The sequence below is a fragment of the Galeopterus variegatus genome, unplaced genomic scaffold, assembly GCF_000696425.1.
Source record: "Galeopterus variegatus unplaced genomic scaffold, G_variegatus-3.0.2 Scaffold208, whole genome shotgun sequence".
Taxonomy (NCBI): Eukaryota; Metazoa; Chordata; class Mammalia; order Dermoptera; family Cynocephalidae; genus Galeopterus; species Galeopterus variegatus.
Genome location: NW_007726319.1, coordinates 563,793 through 587,226, shown reverse-complemented (window position 1 = coordinate 587,226; position 23,434 = coordinate 563,793). Strand labels below are relative to the sequence as shown.

Sequence of the window (23,434 nt, the reverse complement as noted above, 5' to 3'; positions counted from 1 at the left end):
TGAGGGGCGGGGGTGGTGTCCGGGGGCGGGGCTGGCTGGCGCCCGAGGAGGTGGGGCTGGCGCCTGGGGGCGGGGCTCGCCGCGCCCGGCGGCTCTGGCGCTTCCGAGCCCCCAGGACGTTACCTGTGAGCCCTACGCGGCACGCTGCGGGAAGTGTCTTCGCCGGGCTGCTTGCGACGTCAGTCAGGGCTAGTCCTAAATAGCTCGCCTCGACTCCGTCTTAGCGCTTTACTGTGTGTTTTTTCCCACGATGACGATGCGGCACGTGGACTGCGACCTCTCGCTCCAGCTGGAACTTAACGAGCAGGGTTCCCGGGCCAGGTCGGCTGTGCTCACAGTGTGCGCCTGATGAATGGTGCGTGATGGCTTCTCCCGCCTTGCCATCACGCTCATGTGCCCTGGTCGGCTCTCCACCTCATTGTGATTTTAAGGGTGACAGATTCCGGCGGAGAAGAGATGGAGGTTTTTACCTGAGAATTAATTAGTAGAACCAGAGGTTCTCCACCCTGTCTGCAGATCAGAATCACCGGGGGAGAATAAAAATACCAGTTTCAGTCCCCAGCCCTAGAGATTCCGATTCAATGGGCCTAGACCGGCATGTTATTACAATCCCGCAGAGGATTCTCTCTCCTGAGAGCCTGCCTCTCCTTCCTCAGTTCGTGAGGCTGCCTGGCCAGATTCCCATCATACCAGCGCACAGGCAGAACTGGGACAGACTGCTCCCTTCTCTTCACCCCACATCCTTACGGAAGAAGTTCAGACCCTGCTCAGGGACCTGCTTCAGGGAATGGCGGGAGGTGTGGCTGAGCCCGCCTCCCGGTGGTTTCTCAGCCCTGTTCCACTGAATTTAGGCGAATACAGTGGCGGCCTCTTTCTTTCAAAAGGGTGTGTGCTCTGGCAGTGGCCACTATTTACTGGATTTTTCCATGTTAAGCAGAATGTAGCATGAATGCTTGAGTCAGCTTCCAACCCCGAGGCGGGCCCCGGGGAAAGCAGGCTTGTAAAAATCTCTCCTGGACTCTGACACCCTCATTTCCCCACCTTAAGGGAAGGTAGAAGTCAAGCCAAGGGACCCAGACTATGGCAAATTGTGTGTGGGGAGTGACAAACTTAGGCTGTGTCCCTGCTGTTGCATTTAGTGAATAGGAGGGAAAGACAACAACCTTATTTTGATTTCGGTGTGAGAGCCAGTATGTAGTTTACAGTGATTTTCTTGGCACACGAGTATTTTTATAAAGCCTCCCTATATTGGGCCCCTAGGCAGCAGGATCTAGTCCTGGTTTGCTAAACTTGCCTGAACCTAATAATTTTCTGGGGCAGTTTTAAAAAGATTCCTGGGCTGGCCTGTGGCTCACTTGGGAGTGTGGTGCTGATAACACCAAGGCTGTGGGTTTGGATCCTATATAGGGATGGCCGGTTGGCTCACTTGGGAGAGCGTGGGGCTGACAACACCAAGTCAAGGGTTAAGATCCCCTTACCGGTCATCTTTAAAAATAAAAATAAAAATAATAATAAAAAGATTCCTAATCCCCTGGAAGGTGCCAGTGGGACCTAAGTAAATACCATATTAGGGTAGGTGGGGACGGGGGTGGGGGATGCCTGTGAGCTTGCCCCCTGGCAATTCCTATCATCTGGGGTTCAGGAAATACTAAATACAACTGTTCCGTGGGCTTGAATCAAAATCACCTGGAGGGTGTGTGAGACCACAGATTTCAGGCCCCACCAGAAGTGTCTGACTCAGTAGGCAGAAAAGGCGTTTCTAACAAGTTTCCAGGTGATGCTGATGCTGCTTGTCTGGGACCATCATTTGAATACCTATGAGGGGTGTTGAAGAATGGAACACATCCTTTGGGTTTGTCACCTACCATCTTGTGACTTTAGACAAGCCACTAATGTCTCTCCATTTGAAAGAGACCACTGTCAAGAGTATGTGAAGATAAAATGCCTCCCTAAAAGGGACAGGAGGATACATAAGAACCAAGTCTTATTACTGACAACGGATTGGACCAGGATGGAATTCAAGTGTAGCAGAGGACAAGGGGAGGGTAGGACATGTCCTGCCGGCCAGCCTGGCACCACCACTCGGCAACGCTGTGACCCAGAATTTGAAGAAGAGGTTTAATCCACAGGCCGCCCTCAGCAAACATTAGTCTCTAATACGGATAAAGAATAAACGTGGTAGCCCTGAGGCTAATGTCTCCTCTAGTAGGTGTCCCATAGAAAAGCTTCTCAGCTTCCTGCCCCTGGAGGAAGGGGATCCTCTAGGTCAGTATCCCGCGTGCTCCCATGGCCTGCTCTTTTTCTGCCTCTGCTGTGGCTTGGGAAGTTCTCACCCACCCCCCACAGTGCCTTTTCCTAGCTAGGCCCCTGTTCACTGATTCAGGGTCCTTTGCTCTTTCTGAGGAACCCCTGGCCTCTGCCAGAAAATCCTTTCACAGTGATCCCAGGACACACCTCCACTTGTAGGAGGAAAAACTCACAGCTTTATCTGTGTTTACTGTTCAAAATGCTCTCAAGGTCCCGACTGATTTGAAGGGGCAGAGGAGGTGGCAAATGAGTTCAAGTTTGAACATAGAAGGTATTGTCATAATAACAGCAACTGCTATTTATTGAGCTCTTACTGTGCTCCAAGTGCTGTGATAAATGCCTTAACACACGTGATCTCATTTAGGCTGCCCAAGAGGAGGCTCTTATCCTCTTTCTGCAGATGAGGAGACAGGAGCTCAGGAAGGTTATGTCAACCCACAAAGTCACACAGCTATTAAGAGGCAGAGCTGTGATTTAAACCCAGGTAGTTCAATCCAAGCCCTTGTTATTGATACTATTTTTAGTTTCCAGTCGACCTTTCAGGAAGGCTTTGAAACAAGAAGTCTTGCTTGCCCCCTAACTGGGCCACTCACAGCAGAAGCAGTGGGTAGGACATTCTCTGACATTCTCCCTGGACGCTACAGATGGTGGGAACAGGATCATTCTTCTTGTTCTCTTAAATCTGGCTTGTCTGAGACAAGAAGTGATGCCTGCCCTGTGGCAATGACTTCCAAACCGAATCCAAGCTCATAAACATCCTTTGGCTTCTTCCCCAGTATCCAGGGCGTGGGGTAGGAGACCAGCTGTTGGAAGTCTGTGCATAAACACAGCATGTGGGAGGGTTGTGGGCCTCTGGTGGAAGCGTCAGGTTAGAGTCCAGTTCTGTATAGCAGGGGAGAAGTCACTTGGCTCTGTGGGTGAGGGATGCAAGCTCTGAGACCCCAGCCTGCCTGCATGTAGGGAGTCTGCCCTCAGGGCTGCCTTGTGCCATCCCCCCATTCTGCCTCCACTGCCCTCAGCCAATTTCATAACCAGGAAATACCAGGAAACTAAAGGTAGGAGAGGTCTCTCAAAAGGAAGGGGAGAAACAATGAGGGAACTCAGGGTTGCCTCCATTCGATATGATGCCTTTGTGCAAATTAGAAAAAGCACCTCCTCCTCAATAGGCTTTGAGGTCATCTGCCAGAAAATTGTCATAATGCAGATACAAGTTTCTCATCACTGTGATCTGATGGTACCCCTAGAGGGGTGCAGCACACACCATGTGGCCCTGAAGGAGTCTTGGCTTCCTGCGTGGGTGCAGAGCTCAAATACCTCCACCTTCCTCCTCCTCTATTCCTTACTTGCAAATCTTCCCCCCTTCTTCAGCTAGGTAGGGATCCCTGTCCTGAGATGCCATAAGCATGATGCTAATGGTCTCCTAAGCTTTCCCTCCCAAAATGGGAAAAAAGCAATCTGTCTATCAAAGGTTTGGGGTTTTTTTTTTGGCAACTTCCCAGCATTAGAGGCAGTCAGAGAAAGATAGTTTGGATCCAGACTGTTGGCATCTACACATTTTCAAAAGTTCAAGAAAATAATTGTCCAGGAAATATTGCTCCTTAGAAGATGGTGTTTGTGAAACCATGGAGGGAAGCCGGGGCCGAGGGAGGCTGGAGTTGTGGGATGTGTCGGAAGAGGCGGAGTGAGCAGTAATGCCCACCTAGAATCAGGCTTTCTCCTTGCAGGGGTTTGTGTTCCCAGCTCCTTACAGCCATTCTTTCCGTGGGTCTGCTGTTTCCAGGAGTGGCTATGAATCTGCATCTAAGGACTTTGTCCCTGATGACTTGGAAGTCCAAGTTCCTGGAAGAGCCTTCTTGGTCACCGGAGGGAACAGTGGCATTGGAAAAGCAACTGCCATTGAAATAGCCAAGCGAGGTGAGCAGCCTGCTAACCCACATGTCCGCTGAGCCCTGTGACCAGCCTGCAGCTGGTCAGCCCTGGGGAGAGTGCCCTGTGTCACAAGCAGGTCAGGAAGTCCCAGACAGTGACCCTATGGTGATGGGCACAGCTGCAGCTTTCTGAGCTGTGTTGAGCTTCAAGCTGGAGGTGGATAGAGAAGTGACTGGGGTCCTTTCCTCAACAGGAGAGCCTGTGTCCTGCCCACATGTCACAGTGTTTTCTGATTAAGAGCAGTTCAGGACTCAAGCCAACCCTGGTCGTCACTGGTGGAACTTAAAAAACCAAACCAAACCATGGAGAACTCGTCTCTACCTCATGTCTTCTCCATGAGTCTCTTGGGGAGTTGGGGGGAGTCCACCACAATTTGGTTGTGGGCCCCAGTTAAGAGCCAGTGCCCCCAAAATAACTGGAGAGGGGACTGCACTGAACTTCCTCTTTGCTGGTGTCTGAACTCCAGGGTTACTTCTCCCCTTCCCTAAACTCAGCCATAAGGAGGCTCTCCAGGTGCCCCATAAACATTCAGTCAGCAGAAGTTTTCTGCAGGGCAAAAGCCAGAATTTCCTGCATAAACTCAACTGTCCCGGGTCACCAAATGGACTGTGGTGACTGGGAAAGTTTGCTGCCTGTCTCCAGACCTCTTGTCCAGGAAAAATTGATGTTCCGGAAGTCTGGGGAATAGCTTGGGAATTTATCACTTTTTAAGATACTGAAGATGTTTCCTTTTTTTCCCCTCTAAAACCAAGTTAAGCATTTTCCAGGAGAATATTATGTCATTTGGAGCTTTATTTAATTATCTGCCGAGTCAGGGAGAGGATAAACTGCATCTTAGTGACTGGAATCCCTCTGTTGTGTTGTTCAGAGGAGGAAGGAGAGGGGCTGGTTTCGTGGTTAGTCTGTAGCCTCCCTTGAAGCAGACTCCTTTTAATAAAGTGGGTTATTTTTAGTGAAGAAGGCAGACTCCATAATGATTGCTTTTAACTGCTGTGGCCAGGGCATCCCCTTTAAATGAACCTTGATTAATTGTGGCATGGCATTTGCTGGAATACTGTGAGTGCCATTTGTGGATTCAACATTCAATACTTAGTGAGTCCCTACTACCTGTTAGGCCAGTGGTTCTCAACTTTGAACATTAGATCACCTGGGGAGCTTTTAAAACACCCAGGCCTGGGCCCATCATCTGGATCTTTAAACTCCCCAGGTGAGTACAGTGCAGCCAGGGCTGAGACTGGTGTCAGGTGCTGTGCTAAATACTAGGGATGCAGGTGTGGCCAAGAGGCACATTTCTTATCCTTGATGTGTTCAGACCCTTAAAAAAAAATAGGACATCATTCCAGATGCACAGTCAGTCATCCCAGATGGGCAAGAGAGAAAGTTCCAGTATCATTCTCACTATTACCCTCGCCACTCTAATTGTGGGGACCATCCACCTAGATTTAAGAGAATAGTCTGTTTCAGGTATTCTTTTTGTGAGCCCACATGCCTTAACTTTTCATTTGGAAAAGCTGGTTTCCATAACTTTGGCTGTAACTCACAGATGGTTTCGTTGAATTCCACCAGGTGGCACAGTTCACCTGGCTTGTCGAGATCCAGAACGAGCTGCAGGTGCCAAAGGGGAGATCATCAGGGAGAGCGGTAACCAGGTGAGCTGCTCTTTGTCCCTCCTGCTGGGGCTTCTGGCTTCTGTGGTCAACTGCGAGGCTGGGCTGGACTCCTGCCCATGTCCTCTGGGCTGGCAATGGCCTGTGTTTGTGCTTCTGCTTTGGAAGCAGCTTCAGTCAAGAGAGCTGGAGACCTGCTTTTGAGTGCTGGGTTTGACCCAGGGTAAGTGGGGCACTGAGGTTCCGCCCCATGGCCCTGGGATGCTGTGAAGCCAGCAGGCAGGAGCCAATCCTTGCTGTGGGGACAGTACACTGGGCAGTGGCACTGCCAGGTTTTCTCTCCCACCGGGAGCCCATGTCAGACACATCAAGGGTGACTCAGTTGCCACCCAGCTGTACATTGACCCAGTGGCCTTCCAGTAAAGAGGAACAATCCCCAGCATTTTGGTCTTGATGAGAGCCACTTTCTAATGCGCTTTCAGACCAGCTTACCTTTTGTGGTCTTCCAATTCTGAGAGAGTCAAAACCAGGTCTGGCTATATAATTTTGGGCCTCAGTGCAACTGAAAATGTGGGACCCTGGTGTAAAAGTTATTAAGAATTCCAAGACGGTGAAGGCAGAGCTTTGAAGCAAGGTTGGGGCACTTCTGAATGCATCGCCTCTGCAACTGCACAGGCCGGTCACCCGTGAGGCTGGACCTGGATGGAGAGCCCTGACCCCCACTGCAGATGACCCTCAGTCACCACGGCCGCTCACTGTCACTGAGGAACATCCTCATTCCATTCCCACCTCTCTCCTGTTAAGCCTCCTTCTCCAGCAGACCCTACAACTGGGAAGCCTGTGGGAGGGGGCTGGGAAGGGACAGGCAGCATCCCTGTCCCCCAACTGCCACTTTGAACCATGGCCAAAGAAAAAAATGCCCCAGTCCAGAATGGAATATTTTGCATCAGCTTTGAAATAGCATTTCCAAAGCAAGTTGCTGTTCCTTTCCCCTGCTCTCAGACATCACCAATCTCACCCCATCAGATGCCTTAGAGAGGCTTAGTGCTGGCGGCGAGCGTGAGGGTCTCTAAATCTAACTCTAATGTCTGCAAGTGCCGCTGCGATCCACGGGCTGCAGTTCTTGAGACTTTAAGCTGGCTGTCTGCCTGCTGATAACTTCCAGTTGTGCTGCTACAGGATGCAACAAGAATACTAATCTCAGGCCTCGGGCAGGAAGAGGTTTGCCTGGATTCCAGCCTGCTGTGGTTTGGGCCACATTTTTTAAAAAGTGGATTTATATGGAAAAAGATAACAGTATGATTCTGTGTATAATATGGGACCATCCTTATATCTAATTCTGCCATCGTGGGGAGGGATACAGAGCTGAGAGGGCAGCGAGCATGTTCCTGGGGTGGGGAGAGAGGGCGTCCCTTGCCTGCGGCTTTCACTATCACACACACACACACACACACACACACAGACACACACACACACACACACACACACACACGCGACGGGATCTGAACAGACACAGGAAAGCCACTCCTCCTTTGTGTTCATCGGTGGCTTCTGGCACTCAGAGCCCAGAGGGTGCAGGGCTGACAGTGCCCCTCTGCTTATACCTGTGTGTGTGGTTTCCCTGACTCAGTGTCTCCTCCCTGTTGGCAAAGAGGCCCCTGCACAGCTTCATCTGGTCTGCCATTCACAGGAGCCCGCACACACACAGCGTGGTATAGGAAGGGGCTGGGCTCGGATCTGAATCCTGCTTCTGTACTGTCGAGCCACGTGAGCTTGGGCGTCCCCACACCGTAGTTTCCTCATCAAAAACAAGGGGCAGTATTACTTTATTCAGTTTCTAACACAGATTTGAGTGTGAACCCTATGTAGGGCAGTGTACTAGGAGCTGGAGCCACACAGGCGATTAAGACAGTCACAGCCCCTTATGGTCTCGTGTGGGATGTAGATTAACAAGCAATTCCTCTGGTGCGTATATTCCTGCCCTGGGCCTGCCTGCTCTGCATCCCAGTGGGGCTGTGTTGGGGACTCTCAGGTATGTGTTTCTCCAGCTCCTGCACCATCCAGCTACACCAGCTGGGTTTGGCCAATGGCAAGTATGGGAGGAAGATTGGTAGGTGGGAGGAAGGAGGAAACCAGGATATTGGCTTCCCTGGTGATGACTGAATCTCCTCTCTGGTTCTTCCTCTGGTTCCTGAACTCAGGTCCCACTGTGTTCTCCCTTTGTTCCTTGAGCCTAGGGCTGGTAGTAGCTTCCTGTTGTTACTATCTCTGTGTTACTTCACCAGTCTCCTTCAGCTATCACCTTCCTTCATCACCTGGGAAACCAGTCCCTACATCCAGTTCCCTCTGTTGAAAGAGGTTCCCGTTAGACCCTGGCTGAAATAACACGAGAAGGGCAACAACGTGGGATGCTCAGGGTACCCTAAGAATGCATAGTTCCCAATCAATAGGAGGAGATGTTATTATTATTATTGGTATTATCTTTATTGTTTATCCTAATATTATTACAGCTCCCAACCTTGCATTCTCTACTTCAGGTTCCCCAGGCCCTGCTCAGCAGGAGTTGGAAGGCTGCCAGCTCCTAGAAGCAGAAGTGGCGTGAGGTAGAGCAGTGAGGACAGTGGAGGGGCTGGCGCTGGTTGTGTGATTGGGTGGACGTTGAGGAGCAGAGGTTTCTTGGACAGGAGGGTCTGGGTGAGGTATGCAGTCGGCTGGCTGAGTCAGGTGGGCACGGGCAAGCTGGGCACCAGGTGGGACTTAAGGTCACATGGGAATCTGAGCTTCTTGTACATACTGGCTTGGTAAGATCAGGTGTGTGGATGCATGGACAGGTTAATATCGTGCCAAGTGATCTTTCTGGAGAGGCCGTGTGTGACCCAAGCTTGGGGAAAGGCATGCTTGTTATAGAGCAAACTCCCTGCTCACCTGTCCACTTGGCACGATGCTCTCAAAGGGCCTGGGGAGAAAACCAGGGTGCACCTGCTTCCTCGAGCTTGTGGCTGCAGTTCATCGCTGCCTTGCCGCCTGCATAGGAGGGCACCCAACTTTTGTCTGGCAGTTACCTCCCTGGCCAACATTTAAAAAAAAACAACTTTATTTTAGAATAGTTTTAGATGCACAGAAAAGTTGTGAAAACAGTATAGAGAGTTCCTTTCTACCCCATCACCAGTTTTCCCTTCGTTAACATCTTACATTAGCATGGTTCATTTTTTACAACTAATGAACCAATACTGATACAGTATTATCAGCTAAACTTCAACTTCATGCTTTATTCAGATTTCCTCAGCTTTTCCCTAATGTCTTGTTTCTGTTCCCGGATCCCATCTTGGATCCGATTACATTTTTAGTCATCATGTCTCCTTGGCTCCTCTTGGCTGTGACAGTTTTTCAGACTTCCTAGTTTTTTGATGACTTGACAGTTTTGAGGCGTGCTGGTCAGGAATTTAGTAGAATGTCCCTCAATTAAGATTTTTCTGATGTCTTTCTCATGATTAAACTGGAATTATGGGTATTAGAGGGAAAGATCCCATGGGCATAGGTGCCTGGGCAACATTTGAACTCCTGCCATCCCCCTGATGTGGCTGCAGGGTGCTGAAAAAGTGCCTTGTGTCTTGTCGGGGATCAATCCCATCAACATCAGACACCAGGATGAAAGACAAGGGTTTCTACTCTCCAGCTCCCAGGCCAACATGGATTTTCACCTTCTCAAAATGATTGGTTTGGCTTCCAGTGTACTCAGCGTTAATATTAAATACCACCTTGCCCCTACATAGTGATTTCTACTTCAGAGAGCATGTGCGTGATCTACATAGGTAGATCTACAGGGCTCCTAGGGCAAGCCTTTTCATTGTGTGGATCTGCAGATTGCGATTTTTTTTTTTCCTTTTTTTTGTCTTTTTTACTGACCGGTAACAGGATCGCAACCCTCGGTGTTGCGCCCATACCGGGGACTGGCAACGGGATCGCAACCTTCAGTGTTGCGCCCGCACCGCCCTCAGCCAGTGAGCGGGAACCGATCTCCACATGGGATCCGAAACCTCGGCGGGAGCGCCGCTGCACTCCCAAGCGGCGCACTCTCCAGTGCGCCACCGGGCCGGCCCCAGATTGCGATTTTTACGCATGTGTACCAGCTCCCAGTTCTTTCTCCTGGCCACAGCAGACTGCCAGCTTCTTCTGGGTGCTTCCTGGCTTCCTGTTTTGTCCCAGAGGGAGACAAATGATTTCCTTCATTTTTTTATGATGCTTCATGTCACCAGGCTCCATGGTTCATTTATCTAGAACAGCGATTCTCTCTTCCCTGCTGCCACCTCCTTTTCATTCTGAGACACCTTGGGTGCTCAAGGGGCTTGTGGAATGTTCAAAGCAGAACTAGTTTCAGTTCACTTGAATTTTGTTGTTGTTTTTAACCTGGATTTTGTATGGGTGCTACTGGCACTGTTGGGTGGGAGGGAGTGTAGGGTGGCTGTGGAGAAGGCCCTGAGTGCAAGGATTGGTGTCTATGCTCAGTTTGCAGTGGCTGGTGCAGGCTCATGAGTGACCAGGTATGAATCAGCAGCCTTGTGTCTGCCCTGGCTGGGTGAGGGCTTTCACAGACATTTTTACAGAGCCTAGTCCTGTACAGACAATACTTTTCCTGTCCTTTGAAGGTAGAGGAATATTCAGCTGTGCCAGACGTAAGCTGAAGGTTGGTATTCAAGCTGACTGCAGACTTTCTGAGTCATGGAAGTGCGGGGTTGCTTCTCTTCTCTCATTCTCTGAGCCTTTGTCTCAGGGTGAGAAAACAAGATGTCTCGAGATCAGTAAAAAGAAATTCTGACCACAACTATGGCTCAGTCATTGGTGAAACTGAGGCAGGGCACTGAACTTCTCTGCTTTATCAAGGGAACTGTGGCTGGGGTTCATATCCTCAGCTGTAGGTTCAGTGCTCAGGAATGTCTGCTTTGGGTTGGTGAAAAGTCGCACCCAGCCACGAAAGCTCAGAGAGAGCATCCTCACATTCACTAAAATGTGAGTTTAGATTCATGCGCTGGGTACAGAGGAAAAGGTGTAAACAACCAGTGTACATTAATCATCCACCATGTGTATGACTGTGTGTTTTACCGTAAGGGAAAGAGAGGCTTTAGACATCGAGGAGTCTAAGTCTCTTGGGAGAGGTAGCTGAGTTCAGTGATAACTGTAGTGCAGGGCAGAGATTGACAAGCATCATAAGCAAGGATTGAGGGTCACAGAGGATGCTGTCATCTTACATTTATGATGTACCTAAGATATTGTCTTAAGAGCAAGATATTCACGAAAAACCCTAAATTATTGGCAGCAGGAAACTGTGACATATACACATGAGGGTATATTATATAGCCATTAAAAGAAATAGGGTAGGTTTATGCATAAGGAAAACATCTCCAAGACATATTATTAATCCTACAACTCAATAGCAAAAAAAACTAATAACCCAATTGAAAAATGGACTAGGGACTTGAATAGACATCTCTCCAAAGAAGACATATGAATAGCCAACACACATATGAAAAAATGCTCAACGTCACTAGTCATCAGGGAAATGCAAATCAAAACCACCATGAGATATCACCTCAGACTTTTCAGGATGGCTATACTAAAAAACAAAACAAAACAAAAAACAAGTGTTGGTGAGGATGTGGAGAAATTGGAACCCTTGTACACTGTGGGAATTCAAAATGGTGCAGCTCCTATGGAAAACAGTATGGAGGTTCTTTATAAAAGTAAAAATAGAACTATCATATGCTCCAGCAGTCACACTTCTGGGTATTTATCCAAAAGAATTGAAATCAGGATCCTGAAGAGCTATTAGCACTCCCGAGTTCACTGAAGCACTGTTCACAATAGCCAAGATGTAGAAACAACCTAAATGCCCATCAGCAGATAGATAGATAAAGAGACTATGGTATAGACATACAATAAAATATTGTTCACCCTTAGAAAAGAAGGAAATTCTGCAAAATGCAACGATACAGATGAACCTTAAGGACATTATGCTAAGTGAAATAAGCCAGTCACAGAAAGACAAATGACTATGATCTTTCTTACACGAGTATGAAGTATCTAAAACAGTCAATCATAGGATCAAAGAGCGGAATGGTGGTTGCCAGGAACTGGGGGAAGAGGAAAGTGGGGAGTTACTAATCGATGGGCATAAAGTTTCATTTAGGAAGATGTATAATCTCTAAGACAGCTGCATACATTGTACCTATAATAACATAATGTACTGTACCCTTAACATTTTGTTAAAAGGGTAGAACTCATGTTAAGTGTTCTTATCACAATAACATAAAGTTTTTTAAAAAGTGTTGTTACTACAATAAAATAAAAGACATTGTTAAGTGAAAAAGAAGGATGTAGAACAATGTATAGCTGATCCTATTTGTGTGGAAAAAGGATATATATAAATAAAAATATTTATATGTAAATATATGTGTCTGTGTATATATATAGCTTAAAAACATATATATTGTGTGTATATATAGTATATGCTTAAAATATTTCCAGATGATTCATAAGAAACTGTGAACAATGGTTTACTTCTGAAGAGTGGGGCTGTTATTTTCCATTTTATATCATTCCAAAGTATTTGACTTTTTAAAACCATGTATCTGTATTCTTTTAATATTAAAAAAAAATCCTAATCTTTTTAAAAAAATGATTTACTACATTTTTTGCTTTCTGATTTAGAACATCTTTCTACACATTGTGGACTTATCTGAGCCCAAGAAAATCTGGAAATTTGTTGAAAATTTCAAGCAGGAACATAAACTCCACGTTCTGGTGAGCTTTGTAAACATAAATGCAATATAAATCTCATATTTGTGCATTTTTCGTCTGTATGGGTGTGGATGGATGTGTATGTTTGTGTCTTCATGTGAAAATCTTAGTAAGAATCTTTATGGTTGGGCCTGTTTAATCAAGTGTAATCAAGTTCACTCATCGGATTCAAGAGGAGACCCAGCATGTTAGTTAGGTTTGTGGGGAAAGGGAGGGGCCGTCTACTGGGTAAGTATTGTGGGAGGATGAGTATGTTCCATTTTTCATGTATATCTATATTTCTGAGTCCTACAGATTTGGGGATTGGTATATTGAAATTAGAAGCTCAGGGAAAAATAAAAAGCTTAGTCCAAAAGAATCCCTGCTGCAGACAAGCAAAATCTTTTAGAAACCTCATCAGCGTGAAAGTCCAAGGAGACCCTGGGAGGACTCAGGTGGAAAGGAGCCAACTCTACTTTTCCCAGATGTTCCACTTTGAGCTAAGCTGCTTTTCTACACAAAGAGTTTCCAATGTGCTCCACAGTATCGCATGGGTCAAGGTCTGGACTTGCACTGTCCATTATGGCTATGGAGCATCTGAAATGTAGCTAGTCCAAATTGAGATGTGCTGTAAGAGTAAAAATCAGATTTCGAAGACTTAGTGTGAGAAAAAAAATGCTATCTCATTAATATTTTCTACATTGATTACATGTTAAAATGATACTATTTTGGATATGTTTGACTAAATCAAATATATTACTAAAATTAATTTTACCTGTTTCTTTTTACCTTTTTAATGTGGCTACTAGAAAACTTAAATTAGATATTTCTAGTGGACAGTGCTGGTCTGAACAAATTCTCAGAGCACTTTCTCGTGAATTAGGTTGCTCAGTCAAGCCCTCTGAATTGGAGATCTTTGCACATTTCCTTTTGTTGGCATTTTCCTGGAAGGGGTTTAAAGTGAAGGAACAGTTGAAGAGAATTGTCACTGTCACTTGAATATTGGGAAAGAGCTCTTAGGGTTGGCGGTGGCGTGGAGGTGTGGAGTTTGGAAAAAGGTCCTTTGGCCCTATTTTTCTTTATTTTGAAATGGGAACTATAATTTCTAGATCAATAATGCAGGTTGCATGGTCAATGAAAGAGAACTCACAGAAGATGGACTTGAAAAAAACTTTGCTACCAATACTCTGGGTAAGTACAAGGAGTTTTCTTGTTTGTTTTTTAGCAAAATAAACATTGACATAGATGGATCACAGAAGGAACAAAAAAACCCTCAGTGATCAATGGTTTTTTGGCATGATTGTATTTGCTTTAAATTTATCCTCACTTGTAGTTATTTTTCTTTGTAAAACACACTCTGAGGGCTGGCCAGTAGGCTCACTTGGTTAGAGAGTGGCCCTGGTAGAACCAAGGTTCAGGGTTTGATCCTTGTACTGGCCTGCCACCAAAAACAGCCCACTCCAAAACAAAAAAATCTACCACACTCTCTTTTTATGTTTCTTATAACATATACCAGTGCCAGAAACACCAAGGTTCAGGGTTTGATCCTTGTACTGGCCTGCCACCAAAAACAGCCCACTCCCAAACAAAAAAATCTACCACACTCTCTTTTTATGTTTCTTATAACATATACCAGTGCCAGAAATACTTAGTATTGTTAAAGCCTTTTTTTCTAGGAAGCTCAAGCCTCACTGTAGACATTATTTTGGAGAAGAGAGCAAGTTCTGCTTAAGTCGAAAGAGCAAATATAAAAACTGCAGCCAAGAGAATTCCAGCCAGGGTTGAGGAAGACGCAACCATTAGACAAGAAGATGGACCGAGAAGGGTGTTTGGCTAGAGCACAGGGTAGCTGGGCTCTGGTTCCTGCTCTGTAATAACAGGCTGAAATCGTTTATGTTGGGCCACTGGTTCTCAAACTGGGGTTCCCAGAGCAGCAGCAGCAGCACCTGGGAACTTGGTAGATGTGCATATTCTCAGTCCCCACCCCCAGACCTACTGAATCTGAAACTCTGGGATGGGGCTGAGAGTTAAATCTGTTTTAGCAAGCCTTCCAGATGATTCTGATGCACACTGGAGTTTGAGAAGCAATGTACCAGGAACCTCTTTGGATTTTCTTTTTCTTGAACCACCAGGTTTGGAGTAGGTTATCTTGATGCCTTTCAGCTCGGAGATGCAATGAATCTAAGACTCTGTCTGGTACCTATACCCCTTCCATGTAGTAAATTAAGCTTTTAGTGAGGGGTTCTAATTAAGCATTGTCCTAAGGCACAAGGTGGATGGCAGGGGTTTGTGGTTGTTGGGGTCATTGATGATGTCCATTAAATAGCAACCTTCTTCCCACCCAAGAACTGGGTAGGTTATCTTGATGCCTTTCAGCTCGGAGATGCAATGAATCTAAGACTCTGTCCGGTACCTATACCCCTTCCATGTAGTAAATTAAGCTTTTAGTGAGGGGTTCTAATTAAGCATTGTCCTAAGGCACAAGGTGGATGGCAGGGGTTCGTGGTTGTTGGGGTCATTGATGATGTCCATTAAATAGCAACCTTCTTCCCACCCAAGAACTGAACAAGTTGAGGAGTAAGACTATGGAATAACGAATGACAGCCAGAATATCACCATTGTTACTGATAAGGCTGGTTGAAGGGCACAGCTCAGTGTGAGAGCCAAATGGGTTTCCTAATATTGAACCCAAGAATTAGAAAGACTCACCTACTTCATCACCTAGGACTCCCCTCCTCTCCCACCACAGGAAGAGGAGAAAGGGGGAGCGGAGCTGAGCACGTCCAGTTCATTGTCCCCAAATTTATGAAATTTACTATTGAAAAGTGTTTCACCTCCCTGGATGGAGGGAGAAAGGGCTGAGCGAGGACAGAATCACCCTAATTACATTCTCTACAGGAAGAAGAAACCTCAGGAGTGGGGAGGAAGCTTTCTTCCCAGTAGTGAGGTTGCATTTTTAAAAACAAATACCTGGAAGCTTGCTATGAAATGGCACAGGTTTAGTACAAAATATTTCCATTGTTGACTTTGTTCCAAATGTGCTATCATTGCTGAAATTACCAAAAGTACCAAAATGTGGGGTCCTGCTGGGGTTTGGCTTGTAACTCTAGGACAGCAAAGACTCCTGGTGTGCCACAGCCAGTTCCCCAGGGACTACTCAGCAGGAGCCCAGCACCAAATGAAAGTGCAGGGCTTTGTGTTCCAAAAGTAAGGATTTCAAGGGGCCGGCCCGGTGGCGCACTGGATAGTGCGCCGCTTGGGAAGCACGGCGGCGCTCCCGCCCGAGGGTTCGGATCCCACATACCGACCGGCTCCCCCTCACTGGCTGAGCGAGGCGCGGGAGCAACACCGAGGTTTGCAATCCCGTTGCTGGTCCCCGGTCCGGTACGGGGGCAACACTGAGGGTTGCGATCCGTTGCCGGACACGGAAAAAAAAAAGACAAAAAGACAAAAGTAAGGATTTCAATACAGCAGCCACAGTTCATTAAACCACATGCAGGGCCCTTCCAAGTGCAGGGCTTTGTGTGACCGCAGACGATCAAGCCAGTTCTGCTGCCCACCCTCCCACCTACCATCTGACCAAGTTCTGCTGAGTGTTTACTGCGTGCTGGGCACACGTGTACATGTACAGATATATATATGTATATCTGTCATTTAACTCTCATGACCACCTGTGATGGAGGCATATGTTACAGATGGGGAAACTGAGACTGAGAGAAGTTATATTACTTGCCCAAGGTCAAGTGGAGGAGCCAGAATTTGAACCTAAGTCTGACTGGCTCCGCAGCCACGTTCATAAACAGCCCACAGTTCCAACAACCCCAGCATTTCCTCCTTCAACCTAGTCACTGTGTTATTGTGGAATAAGTGCTCAGGAGTACTGGGAGGGGGGTGACCAGACATGCCAGGGGAGGCCAAGCTGGGGCTGGGAGCACTTCTTAGAGGAGCCCAAAGGTTTGTGGTAAAGATTAGAAGGACCTTTGCATTACTTGAGCGTGTGGACAGGCATGATAGACTCTAAAGGGACTGCCTTTTTGATTATACAGCTGGTTATGCTATACCTTTGTATGGATCCAGCCTGCTTCTAAGGATCTTGGTATTTCTTTTCCTTTCCTATTTGTGCTAGAAACATTTTATTGATCTTTCCAACCTCTCTGAGAAGCATAATAATTCTTGCGCTTTGATATTTATTCATCCTCCCTCAAGTGAAAGACACAGTACAGTATACAAAGAGCCACGCCAGCCACGGGGGGCAGCTTCCTGTGTCTTTGCTTGAGAGATGAGGAGATACAGAGAGGTTAAAAATATTGTCATTCTTAAGCAGGTCCAGGGCCAAATGAAAAACCCAGACCTCTGTCTGAGGCGGGGAAATTGCTGGCTGCTTTTTTAATATGAAACATGTTTTCCCGGCCTGATTATGTAATGTGGGATAAGTTGTTTTCTATTTTCTGAGATTCAGTCAGGCCTCCAGAAACATTTGCAATCCCCAGACAAACATCAGTAGTTTCCTGATACTCTGAGGATAGTGCAAACACCCGTATTCACAGAATTTATCACCAGATCCTAAGGGTTTGGAAGCTGGCACGTTAGTTAAATGTGAGATACCTTCAGAGCCTACGCCCGCGCGTGGCTCTTTGTTGAGACATCATAGTATATGAATTAGATGAAGTTTGGAATAACTCCCCTTAACCTTTTGTGGGCACAGAGAGATTTTCATGATTTATCCTGTGGGACAGCTGAGCTGCTCTGGGTAGGCTGGAGGGGAGATGAATGTGGAGGTGAAGAGATCGCATGAGGCAGGTGCTGGTGGTCGCTGTTCTCGCCCTGGGTTTTGGGTCTTCTCCAGTCGCAGAGGTTTTGCCCGTCAGTATTCAGTGGCATTGAGAGTCTGTGGGGAGTGACGACAGATGAGAGGGAGGCAACGCTGAGCTGAGTGTCCTGCTGGCAGCCTGCCACAGCCCAGCGTTAGCAGATTAAAACTCTCACCCACATCTCAGCCTCTCTCACACCGCAGGACACAGACGAGGACACTGATTCTACCTCCACCAGGACAGTTGCGTCCCCAATTAATTGACTGTAATAAACAGGCAGTGGTGCCTTAACTCTTTGGCAGAAGGTGGGGAAATTCACTCTAGGTCATTTTGAAAGGACATACATCAGTATACAGTAAATGTCCCTTGACCTTCTGCTGTGTGGCGCTCTCTACTACTGGTGTATCCCCACACCAGTGATCAGTGCCATTCAACACAGGGACACTTCATAATAATAGCACACACTGAGCACTTCCCATGTGCCAGGGGCCACGCCATATGCTTTCTTGGATTCCCTCATTGAATCCTCGTAACAGTTTTACAGATTTTACAGATGAGGAGACTGAGGGGTAGAGGTAGTCTGAAACCAGAGTCTGTGACTCACCTTTCTAAACAAAGGACAGCAAAATTGTAGTTGGGGCATTTTTGGTATAGGGTTGTATCCATTGGTCATTGCTATATAACAAACAACTCCAGGGACATAAGCGTGTATTTTTTGCTGACTCTTCTGCAGGTCCACGGGGTGGGCTAATCTCAGCTGGGCTCAGCTAGATGTCTCTAAGCAACAGGTTGGGTCTGGAGTATGTTCCAAATGTCTGTCATCCTCCTTGGACCATTAGCATGGCTGGAGTATGTTCCAATGACAGTGGCAGAAGCCCAGGTGTACAAGCAATTCCAGACCCCTGCCTGCTTCACCTCCACTGGCATCCAACTGACCCAAGCAAGTCATTGCACAGAGCCCAAAATCAAGCATCAGGGAAGTGCACTCCCGTGGAGGTGGTGAGCAGGGATTATTGTCGAACACTAAGCTACCACAAAGGTTAATTTTTTTATGTTCTGATTCTCTGGAAATGGGTCACCTGAGTTTGACATGGTAACTATTAACCAAAATATTTAATGAACAAAAACGTCTTATTTGTTCCATAAACATTTATGAAGGCCCTTCTATATGTCAGACGCTGTGGCCAGTGATGAGGATTCAGAAATTAAAGGGACTCCTGAGGGGACTAGTGAGGGAATTAGACACATAACATTCCAGTAACCATAAGCTAAGTTCTCTTTCCATCCACGAAGGGAGCGAGGGTGTGGAGCCACAGAGGAAAGCAGAGAAAAGAACCCCAGGGTAGAATACCTCGTTAGACACGAATGTGTTTGCTGCCAGCCATTCTTTCTTGTCAGTGGCCTTTACCCTGAGCTCCACCCATGTATTTCTCAAACCTCCTTCCAGCTCACAACCTTCAAGATTCTAAGTACTGCAGAAATGTCAGCTAATATTGTTTTAACATCCAAATTCCCTAACTGGAATTGAAGTTCTTTGTTAGACGACCCCACCTACCTGTCCAAATGTGTTGCCCATTATTTTCCTACAAGGATCCTCTAGCAGTCAGCTCTCATTTTTGGAACCTGACACCAGCAGTCCTACCTCTATGCTTTTGTCCCTGCTGCTCTTCTACCCGGAACGTCCCCACCTGTAACTCTCACCACTCCTCCGTGCACACCTGGCACCCTCCCCCTCCCAGAGCTGGTCGGTCGGTGCTCCTCCCCTGGGCTCCCGTAGCCCCTTCTGTGTGCCTGTCGTAGAACAGTACACACCATCTGCTGACAGGCTGGTCTCTTGCCCAGAGCATGGGTCCACGAGGGCAGACTCTGCCTGGATCTTGGGAGGGGCTCCATCCCCATTGGCTGAACTGAGCTGGTGAGTGACTGGGTCTGTAGTCCAGTTCCCCCAGTTACGTGACTATGTGCAAATTGTGTAAACCTCCCCAAGCTTTACTTTCCCATTCTGCAAAATGGGAATAATGATACTTTTATAGGTCAGAGGCGAAGATTAAAGAAAGAGTTGGAAGTTATTTACCCAAGAGAAATAACTTGTGTTCACACGAATGTTTGTGGCTGCTTTATTCATAGTCACCCCAGACTGGGAACAGCCCTGATATCCTTCAGCTGATACATAGATAAACTATGGCACTTTCGTACAATGGAATGCTATTCCGTAATAAAAAGGGAACAAAATACTGACCTAAGTAACAATGTGGATGATCTTAAATGCATTGGTGAAAGTCAAGCTAGACTCAAAAGGGTATGCCTATATGATTCCATTTATAGGACATTCTGGAAAAGGCAAACCTATGGGGACTGAGAAGAGATGAGTGGCTGTGGGGGTTTGGGGTGGGAGGAGGGTGTTATTACAGCGGGAATGTGAGTGACTATGAGGGGTGTTTGGGGTGATGGAACTGTTCTGAATCATACCATAGCCTAATGCATAGGGTCAAATATAATGCATTTGTCAAAACTCATAGAATTGTGTACACATGCATAAAGAATTTTGCTATATGTAAAATATATATTTTTTCATATATATATATGAGAAAGAAAAAAAGAAGGGAAAGCATTGTAACTTTCCGCACAAGCCTGGCATGTAGTGAGTCCATTTCTTAGAGAGAAGCAGATTGTTTATGATGATTGTTTTTGGGTGCCTTCCCAAAGGAGGACTGTGTTCCCTAAAGCTTGGCAGGGGACAGATTTCAGATCACAGGGGAGGCTACTGGGGTCTGGAGCTCCTCAAACCACAAGTGGGAGCCTCCTTGACCCCTAGAAGGACCTTTAAGCCCTGGAGAGACTCTTGGTCTCAAACTGCACTGGGGAACTCAGGAGAGAGAATTATTCAGAAGTTGGAGATCATTTGCCTGTCAGCTTTTGGTTTCTGCCAGCTATTGAGGCTGCCTTTAATGAAACACAAAAGTCTCCTGGAGTTTTCGGGGCCACGTTTTGCGGCCCCCACCCCCTGCCCACCGCTCCTTTTCCCAGGCAGGTCTGAGCCCTCTCTGGGCTTTGTGGTGACTGCTCTTCTGTGTCTCCTGGCCACATCCGAAGTTGTCCTGTGGACCCAGGACCTGAACTGATTATCTGGCTGGGATTTGGTGAGTGTTTTAAAAGGAGTGCATTCATGTGGGGAGTTTTAAAAACAAAATCCCAGCTAAGCACCTTTGGCCTTTTAATGAGCTGAGGCTCAAGTGCCCACTCGGGTTCTCCCTGCTGAAAAGCAGCTTCTTTCATCTGTCTCAGGAGCCCATCACTGGTGTGACAGCAGGGGCTGCCCAGTCCCTTATGTCAGAGACACGGTTTGCTGCGCCGGCCTGCGGCATGGCCTCCGGGGTGCCTCCACAGCCAGCTGCCCACTTCCTGTGCCTCTGCCACCCACTGCAGTCTGGTGTTCTCCCCAACCACTGGCGACTGACTTGCTGAGGTCACTGGTTATGACATGACAGCGCCAAATGCGGAGAGCACGCCTCTGTTCCCATCCTCCGCTCCCTGACGCGCTCCTGTAGCGCTCTGCGCCTCCGCCCTCTGAGGTGGCTGTCCTCGCTGGCTCCTTCCTCCTCAGCCTCCCAAATTGGCTGCACCTTCCCCACGTGGCTGGCACGTTGGCGCTCCTCCTAGCCTCCTCCTGGGCCCTCCTCTCCTTGCTTTCCACGCACTCTCTGCCAGGTTGTCACCCCTGCCCATGGCCCCAGATGCCTTGTGTGCCCTGGCTCCTCGGGGTCTTCAGCCCAGATCGCTCTTCTGAGCTCCAGTCCAGATCTCAAACACCTCTAAATAACTCGGAACGTGCAAAACTGAGCCCTTGACTTCCCTCACGACCTGCCCCTCCTTTAGTCGCCCCACGTGGCAGCTGGCCTCACGTCCACCACTTGCTCCTCCTGGACACTTCCCCCCACCCCATATCCAGTCAATTATCATGCCTTTGGGTCACTCCCACGACTTGTCTCCAATCTGTCCCTTCTCTTCAACTCCACCGCTACCGCTCTGCCCAAGCCTCCTCGGTCACCATGACAGAGTGTCATAACATAAGGGCTTGCTGTGCCCCCTCATGCCTGCCTCCCTGCCAGAAGCTGCCTCCANGAGCTGAGGCTCAAGTGCCCACTCGGGTTCTCCCTGCTGAAAAGCAGCTTCTTTCATCTGTCTCAGGAGCCCATCACTGGTGTGACAGCAGGGGCTGCCCAGTCCCTTATGTCAGAGACACGGTTTGCTGCGCCGGCCTGCGGCATGGCCTCCGGGGTGCCTCCACAGCCAGCTGCCCACTTCCTGTGCCTCTGCCACCCACTGCAGTCTGGTGTTCTCCCCAACCACTGGCGACTGACTTGCTGAGGTCACTGGTTATGACATGACAGCGCCAAATGCGGAGAGCACGCCTCTGTTCCCATCCTCCGCTCCCTGACGCGCTCCTGTAGCGCTCTGCGCCTCCGCCCTCTGAGGTGGCTGTCCTCGCTGGCTCCTTCCTCCTCAGCCTCCCAAATTGGCTGCACCTTCCCCACCCCAAGCTGGCTGCACCTTCCCCACGTGGCTGGCACGTTGGCGCTCCTCCTAGCCTCCTCCTGGGCCCTCCTCTCCTTGCTTTCCACGCACTCTCTGCCAGGTTGTCACCCCTGCCCATGGCCCCAGATGCCTTGTGTGCCCTGGCTCCTCGGGGTCTTCAGCCCAGATCGCTCTTCTGAGCTCCAGTCCAGATCTCAAACCTGAGCTCCTAGTCCAGATCTCAAATACCTCTAAATAACTCGGAACGTGCAAAACTGAGCCCTTGACTTCCCTCACGACCTGCCCCTCCTTTAGTCGCCCCACGTGGCAGCTGGCCTCACGTCCACCACTTGCTCCTCCTGGACACTTCCCCCCACCCCATATCCAGTCAATTATCATGCCTTTGGGTCACTCCCACGACTTGTCTCCAATCTGTCCCTTCTCTTCAACTCCACCGCTACTGCTCTGCCCAAGCCTCCTCGGTCACCATGACAGAGTGTCATAACACAAGGGCTTGCTGTGCCCCCTCATGCCTGCCTCCCTGCCAGAAGCTGCCTCCATAAAGCAACAGCGTGATCCATATATGGACAGATCTGTTTCATCCTGCTTAAATTCATCCCTGGGTTTCATGCACATCGAGTGTCTTTGGCATTGGCACTTGAGGCCCCAGCCTCCCCACGCCCTACTTCTGTGGCACAGCCTGGCTGAGCCCCAGCCTTGGGCCTCTGCATAACCAGTGCTCCAGGCCAGCAACACGTGGTGTCCTCCCCAACCCTCTCCACCCCTCTACCCACTTATTCCTGCCTCCAAATCTTAGCTGAAATGTCGCTTCATTGTTAATGCGGGCCCTGACACCACCAAACCTCCCGCCCTGTCCCTCACTCATAGCAGTCTTTGCTTCTGTCGGTAGTGGGTGCAGGTACATAGCCACATAATGACACGGCAGTGCCTGGTGACGCCTGGTGAGCACTGTGTGGGTAGGGAGCCTTCACTCTGGGGCCTTGCACTTGGCACTGGGTCTGGCATTTAGCAGGCCCTTGATCAATACTTGTTGAGTAAATGGAATGGGACAAGGGGGGATGAGCTGAGGTTGGAGGCAGGGGGGACAACCTGACTCCCCGCCACCACTCTCTGACCCCAAACTAAGAATACCCCGTGAGAGCCAATGCCTCTGATGCCTTCTAATGGCTCGCTTTCTCTGGGCTCTGTCCTGCTGGCTTCCTCAGGTAGTATTATCTTTGAAATCATCTTCATATAATTTGTAAAGTCAGGTGTGAGTACCGTGGGCTCACTATGGGATGTTTTTATTGCTGTACTAAAAAAGTACCAAATGGTATTCACCAGTGCAACTGTCTGCTGCTTTAAGATCTGCACCAGGAGCTTCCCTGGGATAGAAGGACAAGGATTTTCTCTGGCAGATAGCACAGTTGGGAAGTATATAACCCATTGGCTACTAACCAAAGTGGCTTTAATTCAAAGTGGCTTAGACGG

The 23,434-nt window shown here is 48.1% G+C and overlaps 1 protein-coding gene across 2 annotated transcripts in view; it reads left to right on the top strand.

Moving 5' to 3' along the window:
• Positions 1–23,434, top strand: part of LOC103584980 (dehydrogenase/reductase SDR family member 12) — a 37,263-nt gene that overhangs the window by 1,144 nt on the left and 12,685 nt on the right. For both annotated transcript variants that reach the window (XM_008565830.1, XM_008565831.1), the window contains exons 2-5: positions 4,088–4,221; positions 5,803–5,885; positions 12,549–12,641; positions 13,727–13,808. In XM_008565830.1, the coding sequence (XP_008564052.1) occupies positions 4,088–4,221; positions 5,803–5,885; positions 12,549–12,641; positions 13,727–13,808 (392 nt within the window). The remainder of the gene's footprint in view (positions 1–4,087; positions 4,222–5,802; positions 5,886–12,548; positions 12,642–13,726; positions 13,809–23,434) is intronic.